The 12822-nt window shown below is 40.6% G+C and overlaps 1 protein-coding gene across 1 annotated transcript; it reads left to right on the top strand.

The window, feature by feature from the left end:
• The first annotated feature begins 5479 nt into the window (after window positions 1-5479).
• Window positions 5480-11778, top strand: LOC146387495 (protein SSUH2 homolog). Its single transcript, XM_084929727.1, has 5 exons — window positions 5480-5526; window positions 5957-6049; window positions 10422-10527; window positions 10820-10927; window positions 11638-11778. The coding sequence occupies exons 1-5, from the start codon at window positions 5480-5482 to the stop codon at window positions 11776-11778; spliced, it is 495 nt and encodes a 164-aa protein (XP_084785853.1).
• The last annotated feature ends 1044 nt before the right edge of the window (window positions 11779-12822 follow it).

Below are 12822 nucleotides of genomic sequence, written 5' to 3'. Positions count from 1 at the left end.
GACGGTGCCTCAGTGCCTCTCTCCTTCTGACATTGTTAAAAAAAACACAGCAAATGTATAATTATTTATATTTTTATATGCAGGTAATGTCCTCAAGTTCTTAATAACCACTTTGTCCTCTCTCTCTGTTTGTGTGTCTTGTCTCTTTCAAACAGGTGCCGGTCCTCACCTCTGCAGTGCTGCCGTCTCCTGTAACGCTGCATCGTTCTAAGCTACTTTGTCTTTCTTTTTCTTTTCTTCTTGTAGTTTTTGTCCTCAGGTGCGGTTTGAAGTGTCTGTGTTGTGCAGCTGGTCTGGTCTGTCTCTAGACAGTCCAGGCTGCACCCATCAGTAAATGGTGGAGGCTCACAAGGACAACACACAAGTTTCTGAAATCTGCATGAGGGTTTCTCTGACGAAGTGAGGGCCATGAGGCACAGCTCCCCGTCCCCCGGTGACCCTGCTAGGTCCACCTTCTTAGGGAAACCCTCTGCAGAGCAGCCGAGAGAGCCAGGAACTTTGAGTTGTGTTTGTCCACTCAGGCATCATTCATACTTGCTGTGTAGGCAAGTTCCTGTCAGAAGGAAGAGGCACTGCAGGTGCGCCGGGGGCGGAAGACGGTGCCTCAGTGCCTCTCTCCTTCTGACATTGTTAAAAAAAACACAGCAAATGTATAATTATTTATATTTTTATATGCAGGTAATGTCCTCAAGTTCTTAATAACCACTTTTTCCTCTCTCTCTGTTTGTGTGTCTTGTCTCTTTCAAACAGGTGCCGGTCCTCACCTCTGCAGTGCTGCCGTCTCCTGTAACGCTGCATCGTTCTAAGCTACTTTGTCTTTCTTTTTCTTTTCTTCTTGTAGTTTTTGTCCTCAGGTGCGGTTTGAAGTGTCTGTGTTGTGCAGCTGGTCTGGTCTGTCTCTAGACAGTCCAGACTGCACCCATCAGTAAATGGTGGAGGCTCACAAGGACAACACACAAGTTTCTGAAATCTGCATGAGGGTTTCTCTGACGAAGTGAGGGCCGTGAGGCACAGCTCCCCGTCCCCCGGTGACCCTGCTAGGTCCACCTTCTTAGGGAAACCCTCTGCAGAGCAGCCGAGAGAGCCAGGAACTTTGAGTTGTGTTTGTCCACTCAGGCATCATTCATACTTGCTGTGTTGGCAAGTTCCTGTCAGAAGGAAGAGGCACTGCAGGTGCGCCGGGGGCGGAAGACGGTGCCTCAGTGCCTCTCTCCTTCTGACATTGTTAAAAAAAACACAGCAAATTCATAATTATTTATATTTTTATATGCAGGTAATGTCTTCAAGTTCTTAATAACCACTTTTTCCTCTCTCTCTGTTTGTGTTTATTGTCTCTTTCAAACAGGTGCCGGTCCTCACCTCTGCAGTGCTGCCGTCTCCTGTAACGCTGCATCGTTCTAAGCTACTTTTTCTTTCTTTTTCTGTTGTTCTTGTAGTTTTTGTCCTCAGGTGCGGTTTGAAGTGTCTGTGTTGTGCAGCTGGTCTGGTCTGTCTCTAGACAGTCCAGGCTGCACCCATCAGTAAATGGTGGAGGCTCACAAGGACAACACACAAGTTTCTGAACTCTGCGTGAGGGTTTCTCTGACGAAGTGAGGGCCATGAGGCACAGCTCCCCGTCCCCCGGTGACCCTGCTAGGTCCACCTTCTTAGGGAAACCCTCTGCAGAGGAGCCAAGAGAGCCAGGAACTTTGAGTTGTGTTTGTCCACTCAGGCATCATTCATACTTGCTGTGTAGGCAAGTTCCTGTCAGAAGGAAGAGGCACTGCAGGTGCGCCGGGGGGCGGAAGACGGTGCCTCAGTGCCTCTCTCCTTCTGACATTGTTAAAAAAAACAGCAAATTTATAATTATTTATATTTTTATATGCAGGTAATGTCCTCAAGTTCTTGTTAACCACTCTTTCTCTCTCTCTTAGGGAAATCCTTTGCAGATGAGTTTTGAGAGCTATGAACCTTTTAGTAATTTGGTCTCGACATCATATTTATATAACACTAAATTTTCAGTGAACATTTGAACCCCACTCGGTCGCGACAGATGGCCACCCCTTTCTGAGCCTGGTTCTGTCGGAGGTTTCTTCCTTTTAAAAGGGAGTTTTTCCTCCCCACTGTCGCCAAGTGCTTGCTCATAGGGGATTTGGGGGCTTTGTTAAAACAAGTGCTGATAAGTTCAGTGGCTTCAATTTTAGGACTCAGCAAATATTTAAATGGATCTTTCGTCATCAAGTGACGAAACATCCATTTAAAACATTCACCAGTTGTGTTTAGTTGTGTATAAATATGATTTCTGGGACACTAAGGCTAAACACAGACTAATTTGTACAATTAGGGGAAAAAATAAATATAAAATTTAAACGAAATAGATGTGTCATTGTTTCATTTAGATTTCAAATAGCGCATCATTTGATGTCAACATATGTTTGTTACATTTGCAGTGCTGGTGTTATATTCTTATATTTCACATATTCACATATTTACTGCTTCTTGGCTAGCTTTGTTCTCAGTTGTTATCCAATTTTAAAACTATAAAATAGAATAAAGACTATTTTTAGTTTACTTTGTTAATAAAGAAATTTTTTAGAATTTTCAGAAAAACTACCGTTATACATAGAAAAATAAGTAAGTACAAAGTAATTAAAAATTTATTTGTATAGCACTTTTCAAGATAAAATCACAGAGTACTTCAGAGAGAAATTAAAACATAAAAAATTAACCGCAAGTGGGAGAGTTCTAGACTCTGGGGGCAACAGTTTGAAAAGCTCTGTCACTTTTTGTTTTCAGCCTCGTATGATGGACAACCAGCAAGCCCTGATCACATGATCTTAGGGACCTGCTGGGAATTTATGGATATTAAAGATCTCTGATATGTGTCGATGCCTGTTCATGCAGAGCCCCTAATGTAAAAGTCATTCTTAAGGCACACTCTGAATTTATTGGGGAGCCACTGCAGCTGGATCAGCAGGGCTGTGACATGAGAGTACTTGGAAGACAAGGTCAGAAGCCTTGCAGCAGCATTCTGAACACCCTGAGCATGACACAATGGACTCAACACTTTTTCTTAAATGATAATAACAGGAGCAAACCAGAGATTTAGCATGAGCATCCAAAGTCAGAGCTGACTCAAAGTTTACTCCAAGATCCGTAGTAGAGGATTTGCCAAATGTAGCAAGAGGACCTAAATTTTCCATAATCTTGGGCACAAATTTATCAGGAGCACAAACAAGGACTTTGGTTTTCTCCTCATTAAGTTGAAGAAAGTTATCATCCATCCAACCTCTAATGGAGTCTATGCGCCTATGCAAAATCTGTAGTTTGGAAACATCTTGGGGCTGAAAGGAGATGTACAACTGAATATCATCTGTATGACACAGTTTTGCAATTTGGCACAATTTAAAAAGTTTTAATTTCTTCTGTAGAAATTAAACAGCAGAAATTAAGCTTTCTTGGTCATTTTTTGAAAAAAAAAACAAAACAGCCAATACCACTGTACACAACAGTAGACTGGTGCATAATAACCAAGCGAATCATGCACAAAACAGATTTTAATGGAAAACTGTCCATGAAGTACACAGAGAGAGAGTTGTGCAGGAAGTGCGATTTTTATTGTGGTGGAAGCAAAACAGCAAAAGTAAGAGGGAATTAATAATGATATTTATTACATTTGAAGCATAGTTTTGATCTTCTTTTGCTGCTTGTTCATTCAGTTTTGGTTGAAGAGTGACAAAACCTGCAGCTTCAGAATCTGTCAGATGTTGGCTTTCAGCCCCGGCGTGTCGGGTGGGGAGCCGACAACTCACAGATTTTGAAGTGTCGGCCGCACTTTGTGTTTACATCTTTGTGTGGAATCTGTTTACCTGTTTTCATTTGCTGTTTTAGCTGTTTGGTGGTTGTTGAAATAGCTTTAACCGAGTCCATGCTCACAGGTGTACACACAAACTACACCCTTTTTGGCTCCTACCTCAAAGCACACTGTGCGCTGTCGATATTACGTGCTGCACAATAATGTTTAATATTTAGTATTTACTGTTATATTCCCATATATCATCGTGATGTTGTTTATTGTGTTGCTCTCGTTTTCTTCTGCTTGTTTTCCTTTTTCTTTCTCAACAGGTGATCCAGGTGATTGATATATGTATTTTTTTGTCTGCTTATTTAGTTGGTTTTTGTTTTTTTGCCCTTTATCCCCGTCCCTCTTCTCCGCAGTTTCCCCCCCCCCCCCCCTCTTCCTTTCTCCCTTTTCTTTTCCTCATTCATGTCTGTCCCGTATCTAGCAAGTGAAAATAAAAAATAAATAAAATAAACAATAAAAGGTGAATCAAATAGACCATCACGGCAAGGCACGTCAATTTGGTAAAGTAAATCCGTTGGGCATCTTTCTTCGCCTTTAGACAATAATTCTGATGGCAAAAGAGGCAAATGGGACAGGCAAAAAAAAAAAAGAAATAGCTTTAACCTGAGATTCTGGCGATTCTTACAAAATACACATTTATTCAAAAATCGATTCAGCATTTAATGAATCAATATCGCATTTTTCAAGCTATAATCAATTTGAATCAGAAAATCTTTTTTTTTTTAAACCCACTCCTATGAAATATTCACACCAGGCTATGTGACAACAACAGCAATGCCACATTCCTTCATCATTCTTCCTTATTCTGAGGCTTGGTTTCAGCAGGCTGTCTTGAGGATGTTTACATGTCTAAGTGCTTTGAGTTGCTGCTAATGTAAAAGGATGATTAGATTTGTAGATTACTGCAATGAATAGTGGAACAGATGTACCTAATAAAGTGGTCGCTAATTACATGTAGCATGACTTTGCTGGACTATACATCGTGCTTTGTTCTCAGATTGCCTGATTGTATAAAGTTTTCAAAAAAATCTACTCTACATTAGGCCTATGTAACCAAGGTAACATCTGACCCCACTTCCGGAAATCCCTTCATTGTGGCGGGAATGAACTCTGTATAACTTCCGGGTCAATCTGCTGCACCCCCCCTGCTACATGTCATCCCAGAATGCATTGTGTGCATTGTGTCACTTAACCACTGCCTAGGCGTGCTGTAAAATGATTCAAATTAATAAATTATTCTTAGCTTTATGTAAGGGGATGTTGTAACACTTCTAAAATATGTTACAACCCACCCCACCTCTGTCATCAATTTTTTTTTAGCTAACTGTATTAGCATAGTTACCCCGAGGGGGTGCATCACGTCCTCCGTCAAGGTGGCTGAATAACAAAAGCTATCTGTCAAAGTGCTGGGTTACCTGCAGTTTAGTTCTGAGCTTTAAGCTTGAAGATATATATACTTAAAGAATTTTCCAGATGAATTTTGATGGATCTTTAGTTGTCCATGAGATGGTTCTACAGCTCATCTTTTCCTGAGTTTATTGAGGCTTTAAAACCATGAACACGTGAAATTTTTTTACCTTTTGCTCATTTGTAACTTTTTTTTGTGTGTTTGTGTTTAGCAATGCCACACGTGCCATGCAGCAGGTACTGAGCAATGCAAGGAGTGCAGTGGAAGTGGAAAAGTAAGGAAACTCTCAATAGTAAATAATAAAACATGAAAAGTCTGATCAAGGTACAATTAAAACATTTGCTTATTTGTGTCGTTGTAGAAAGCTTGCCCAGTGTGTAATGGTGGGGTAAAGTCCGATCCAGCCTGCACTCACTGAATGGTCACACAAACTGAAAATAAAACAGAAAAAATACCAGTTTTATGACTGTGCATATGTTGGGGATATACGATTAATTATAGTAACTAATTAGAAAAGGACGGATGCAAAATGCCCTAAAAATGTCTAAGCAAAGAAATGCTGCAATAAGTAAAAGTTCAGTAATTTTTTAAAAATAATAATAGAAGTAAAAATAAACAAATACCATATTTTTAAAAAATAAAGCAAAATCTGCAATGTCTGTAAGTAACCAAAAATAATGAGTTATGTGTCTCTGTGTGTTTAGGTGTACAAAGTGTGATGGTAGGGGGAAAAAGCAATGTGAAACCTGTAAAGGAAAACGTCAACTGCTGACTTACATTGAGCTAAAAGTGGAGTGGTGAGTACAACAGCAGTTTCCTTTATTTCAGTGGCTTTATCAGAGTCCTTGAAGATTGGGTTCTTCAGTGTCTTTTAGGAATCATTTGGAAAACTCAAATGGTCCTGGAGGAGGTTTCAGAAGTATATAAAAAGTTTTTATACATTTCAATTCATTTAAGCTGTTTTTGGCAGATATCCATGAATTATTTCGGGCATTAAAATAGTCCATGGAGAAGTTTTAGAAGGCTTTGAAAAGTCAGCGGAAATTAGCAAGGTCCTGAGTTCAACTCCACCATCTGGTCAGGGAGTGTGAATGTTCTCTGTGGGTACTCGGTAGGGCCGGACCATATCATACCGTTCACGGTAATACCGGTATAATGTTGGGCAACGATAAGAAAATGAAATATCGCGATAGAATATGGGTAAAACGCGCATGCGCAGTGCCTTTGTTTTCATACGCACATGGCGGAAAAAGCATGGCGGTGACGGAGAATGAGAAGGGTGAAAGCGGATCGTTGAATAAAACAAATGAACCAGAATTGGTTTGTAAAAATGCTGCAGCATCAGTGATGTGGAACTGGGTTAGCTTTAGTCCGTCAGATACACAACAAAGCACTATTTTTGGTAGAGCGTGCTAGCGGGCCGTCGTTATTACCGGGTTTTTTGGAAAATACGGCACACTTAAAATCAATCCTTTGATTTTTCTGAAAGTCGACAGTGCCCCTTATAATCCCGTGTGTCTTATGTATGAATTCTGTTTTTGTTTACTGACCTCTAAACGATTTTATGTCGTACACGGTGCTCGAAAATCTGTCAAATGTTTCGGTATGACTAAGCTACAGGCAGGCGCCTCGCGGAGTGATACGTACTGTGCTTCAACATAATATTACCGTATTGTGTGTGTATAACCTCTTTTTAAGTTTTGTGGATATTATGCATGGTTAGCTGAGGATATGTCGGCCCATTTCCACTGGAAATGCCTTTTGTCAGTCTGCCCCAGGGCAGCTGTGGCTACAACTGTAGCTTGCCTCCACCAGTGTGTGAATGTGTGTGTGTGAATGGGTGGATGACTGGGTGTGTAAAGCGCTTTGGGGTCCCTAGGCGGGACTAGTAAAAGCGCTATACAAATACAGGCCATTTACCATTTGGTTAAACTGTCAGCAAGGAATTTGCATTTGCACTGTTAATTTTTTATATTAAATAACTTTAATGCATATAAAAAACAGCTGCTTGTTTAAGTGAAAATACATTGATGTTTTGTTTTGTTTTTGCACTAATAAAGTTGTGGAGTTGTAAAGTGTTTTGTCTAGTGTCAATTATATCATCAGTTATATCGTTATCGCAAATTTTCAAATGTATATCGTGATAAATATTTTTGGTCATATCGCCCTGCTCTAGTACTCGGGCCTCCTCCCACATCCAAGGATTGGGGTTAGGTTAACTGGTGATTATAAATTGCCCTTGGGTGTGAACGGTTGTCTCTCTGTGTTAACCCTGTGACAGACTAGCAGTCTGTCCAAGGTGTACCCCGCCTCTTCACCTATGGTAGCTTGAATAGGCTCAAGCTCCGATGCAACCCTGATAAGAACAAGCAGAAGAGATATGATTGTGAAGGTTCTTGGTCATCCATGTCATCATAGTCTAAAGAAAAGACGTTTCACCTCTCATCTGAGATAAGAGTTCTTTAGAAATAAGCGGAAGAGAATTAATGGTGGTTTGACAGATGCTTTGGTGCCCTCTAGTCAATATAGATCAAAATTAGATGCTGCAAGTTTAAATTGAAAGCAGTAGAAACTGTTAATTGTTTAAAGCTTAAAATGTATTAAATCATGTAACGTTGTATTCATCGGAATCTACATTGTGGGCCATTTATATGGATACACTGTAATAACATGGGAATGGTTGGTGATATTAAAGTCCTGTTTGTGGCACATTAGTATATGTGAGGGGGCAAACTCCTCAAGATGGGTGGTGACCATGGTGGCCATTTAGAAGTCGGCCATCTTGGATACAACTTGTTTTTTTTCAATAGGAAGAGGGCCATGTGACACATCAAACTTATTGGTAATGTCACAAGAAAAACAATGGTGTGCTTGGTTTCAACGTAACTTTATTCGTTCATCAGTTATTTACAAGTTTCTCTTTGTTCACAGCCATTGACTGTCACGGTTCTGGGTCGTTTCGACCCAGCATTTTGAATTTCTTATGTTTTGGTTTATTTTTACATTATGGATTATTTTCTTATTCTCTGGTGCTTTGATCATGATTATAAATATGTCTTATTCTTGGTGGGGGATTAGTTCTTCGGTGGTGTCTCATGTTTAATATTGTTTGAGTTCCATGTGTTATATTCTTTCTGTCTGCCTCTTAGTGTCAAGTCTGCGTCTTTGTGATTTGTTTCATGTTTCCTGTTTTATTTTGATTGTCCCAGTCTGTTGTCAGTGTGTTCAGTTTTACTGCTCCCCTGTCTCATTAGTCTTATTTCTCCCAGCTGTGTCTCCCTCCTGTTGCCCATTCCCTGATTACCACCTTGTGTATATAAGCACTGTGTTTTCCTGTGTTCTCTGTTGCGTCGTACCCTCACGTTATCTGTCTGTCTGTCTGCCTGCCAGCCAGCCTAGTTAATTTTTGTATTCTCAGTTTAGTTTCTGTTCCATTGCTCCAGCAATAAAGCTGTGTATTTTGATTTCACGTCTGCCTCCGAGTCCTGCATTTTGGGTCCTATCTCCCTGCCTGCCCGCACACAGCCATGACATTGACATTGACATGTCGAAGAGGTTAACACGTGAGGAGCGGATCGAAATTGTGTTGCTGTCTGGTGAATGCAGTTAACCGGGTCATTGCAGCAGATTTCAATGCAAGACACCCTATGAGACCACCCATCTCCCATGCTACAGTCAGCAAACTGCTTGCTAAGTTTCGTGAAACTGGTTCAGTGTTGGATTTGCCAAAATGTGGACGCAAGAAAACTGTCACTAATGAAGAAACATCAGTGGCTGTCCTAGCTTCATTCAGCAAGAGCCCACAGCGTAGCACTCGCCGCATGTCACTGGAGAGTGGCATCAGTCAAACATCCCTTCGGCGGATATTAGCTACTCACAAATGGCACCCTTACAAACTCCAGCTACTGCAGCATCTCAACAAGGATGACCCAGATTGGCACACAGAATTTGCAGGATGCGCAAAACAAAAATTGGAACAGGACCCTCAGTTCACGCAGAAGATTTTGTTCAGTGATGAGGCAAACTTTTATGTGAATGGTGAAGTTAACAAACAAAACCACTGCTATTGGTCTGACACTAACCCACATTGGATGGATCCCTCCAAGACTGTTGGAGCAACAAAAGTGATGGTTTGGTGTGGTATATGGGGTACAACGATAGTGGGTCCATTCTTCATCAATGCAAATGGTAAATGGCCTGTATTTGTATAGCGCTTTACTCAGTCCCTAAGGACCCCAAAGCGCTTTACACTACATTCAGTCATTCACCCATTCACACACTGGCAATGGCAAGCTACATTGTAGCCACAGCTGCCCTGGGGCGCACTGACAGAGGCGAGGATGCAAACCTCATGCCATGAGTGAGTAGCAAACCTCAAGGCCACTGGATATTTGAAATTGCTACATGATGATGTGTTTCCCTCTTTAGGCACTGAAGCTGGCACGTTCCCTGAGTTTTTCCAGCAAGATGGTGCACCACCACATTATGGGTGCCAGGTCCAAGCATTCCTAGATGAACAGTTTCCTGGAAAGTGGATTGGTCGTCGTGGGCCAGTTGAATGGCCCCCAAGGTCTCCCGATCTGACCCCCTTAGACTTTTATCTTTGGGGTCATCTGAAGGCAATTGTCTCTGGTGTGAAGATACGAGATGTGCAGCACCTGAAACTACGGATACTGGATGCCTGTGCTGGCATTTCTCCTGCGGTGTTACTATCAGTGTGTTGAAGAGGGTTGCATTGACAATCCAACACAATGGGCAGCACATTGAACACATTTTATAAGTGGTCAGAAACTTGTAAATAACTCATGAACAAATAAAGTTATGTTGAAACCAAGCACACCATTGTTTGTTTGTTTTTTTGTTTTTTTTGTGACATTACCAATAAGTTTGTGTCACATGGCCCTCTTCCTATTGGGAAAAAAACAAGTTGTATCCAAGATGGCCGACTTCTAAATGGCCACCATGGTCACCACCCATCTTGAGGAGTTTGCCCCCTCACATATACTAATGTGCCACAAACAGGACTTTAATATTACCAACCATTCCCATTTTATTACGGTTTATCTATATAAATGGCCCACCCTGTAGAGTGTGTGTTATATCTGTATTATATTTTATATTTGATGGATACAGCATGAATATAGTTCATATCTGTGTGTTTGTGTTTAGGAAAAACCATGTGGAAGATCATCTGGTGGAGCAGAGCTGTGGTCTGAAGAGTGATAACCTGGGCTCAGTAAAAGGGAAGGAGCTGTTCAAGAGCAGCCAGAACCTGGTAAACACACACACACAATGTAGCTTCACTTTGAATCCTAATACCAAAATTTCATACAAAAAAAAGTACATCTCAGTAGTTTCACACAGTCGTTTGGAATGTTGTATTCTATGTTTGAAATGTTAAAATGTTGAAATAATCTTCATAAATTAAACATAAAGCCACTGCAGGAACTCACCTCAGACAGGTGTAGTTGAGATAAATGTAAAGGAAAGGTTGGGGAGAAAGAAAACACATTGCTGGGGTTAGCTGTGTGAATATTGTGAATTAAACTCTGTCTTGCTTCTCTCAGGTCTACCCACTGCTTGGGTTTAAACCGCAAGCAGTCTCTCAGGCCTCTGAGCGTCTGATCAAAGAACATCAAACTAACTATGGCAAAACCTCCAGGATTCTGCAGCAGGTAGGCCGACACACAGCTCAAGAGAAAAATTAGGAACCATCTTCTCCAGTAGTGGAGGGAAAGAAAACTGTTATCCTTGTTCCATCAGCAGTTAGTTCTAGTTTAAATATAATTGATTCGAGCTGAAATTCCATTATTTGTAGTTGAAGCAGCAAGGAAAATGTGCAAAGTTTACTTTAGACTTCTGTTTTGAGTCTATAGGCTATAGTGTAGTCTCCCCCAGTGGCCAGCCTGTGTCGGTGTGCCTGTGTTACTCTGCAATTTATTGCTTTGCTCTGCAAAATATTTAACTTAACTGATTCCTCAGTTAGTCAATAGAAAAATCAATAGACTGTTCAATTACTAAAGTTATCGACTGCTACAGAAGCTCGAGGGATAAGGTGACCTATGAAGATAACTAAAGCCATCTTGATTGATTTGATGGTGGTTGAAGAGTTAGCTGTTATATAAACACTCAAAAAAGGGGAATTAATTGTTGGAATTTTTGTTAAAGAAAAGGACATAAAGGTTTGAAGCTGGTCGATTGAAGATTAACACAAATCTGAAACGTGGCTAAGAAAAGTGCTCATTTCCTTCACTCCTGCTTTCAGTCAATGCTAAGCTAAAGTATTCTGACTCAAGCTGACGCGCTCTGATGCTGTTGAAAGTTTTCCTTTAATATGAATCCCTCCATCTCTCTCTCTCTCTCTCTCTGTCTCTCTCTCTTTCAGAGGCAGATGGTCGAGCTGATCCCCATCACTCAGGTGAACTACAAGTGGAAAGACAAGAGCTACGTCTACTACGTGTACGGCAACGAGCGCAAAGTCAGTGCTGACAACTACCCAGAGACCTGCTGCTGCGTCATCCTGTAGACCACAGGTATCTGGTGTCCTGCAAGTTTTAGTGAGTCCTTGATCCAACACAGCTGATTTAAAGGCTAAATTACCTCCTCAACATGTGTTGAAGTTCTCCAGAGGTCTGGTAATGAACTAATCATTTGATTCAGGTGTGTTGACCCAGGGTGAGATCTAAAACCTGCAGGACACTGACCCTCGAGGCCTGGAGTTCGACACCCCTGCTGTAGACTGACAAATGCACACAGCTGAAAGCAATTAAACATGTACTCATTCTTCTCTTTTTTTTAACATCAGTCTTCCTTTTTCCATATATCATGATGATTTCATTTATTAGGGTAAGAAAAGCAAACCATACCTGTGTTAAAAAAAATAACAGTATCTAGTATTCTGTTCAACATTTTCTTAAAATAAAAATAAATAAATAAAATAAAAAATAAAAACACTATACTGTGGAGGTATCAAAGGATGACACGAGAGATCCCAATATTTTACTCCAATTTTAATCTCGGCTTCTCACAACTGAACACTCAAAATGCCAAAAACCTAACCCTCTCACTTCCGAGCCATCACACATTTCTTGACACGGTAGAGCCGTTTGTGTATCGCAACCAATTTAACGCAGCGCTTGTTTTTCTGTGCCTAAAAACTGCGTCATATTGAAAAATTTATTAAAAATCATGCTTGACAATTGACATGACTTTCTCAGTGGATTCCTCTTTTTTGGAAACTTGGGCTAAATTTGTGTGCATGTGTTTATCTCATTCCACTGCATAAATCTAGAGAAGAATATTTCTGGTCAAATTCAACATGCTCAATGGAATATAACATTACATAAAAATTAAAAATCATATGTGATCGTTGACATGAAATTGTCAGTTGAATACTCCTCTGGGTTACCTTCTCTACACGTGTGCCAACTTTCATCACAAAATGCTGCAAGATTCCAGCGAACATTTCTACTCAAATTCAACAAGGTTATTTTAATCAACAACAAAAATTACAAAATAAAATCATTTTTGATAGTTGACAGGAAATTCTCCACAAATTCTTCTTTCCTGC

The sequence above is a fragment of the Perissodus microlepis genome, chromosome 5, assembly GCF_051167445.1.
Source record: "Perissodus microlepis isolate ML-2025 ecotype Zambia chromosome 5, ASM5116744v1, whole genome shotgun sequence".
In the NCBI taxonomy this organism is placed as follows: domain Eukaryota; kingdom Metazoa; phylum Chordata; class Actinopteri; order Cichliformes; family Cichlidae; genus Perissodus; species Perissodus microlepis.
The sequence above is the reverse complement of the archived record's forward strand: the minus strand, read 5'-3'. Positions and strand labels throughout refer to the sequence as shown.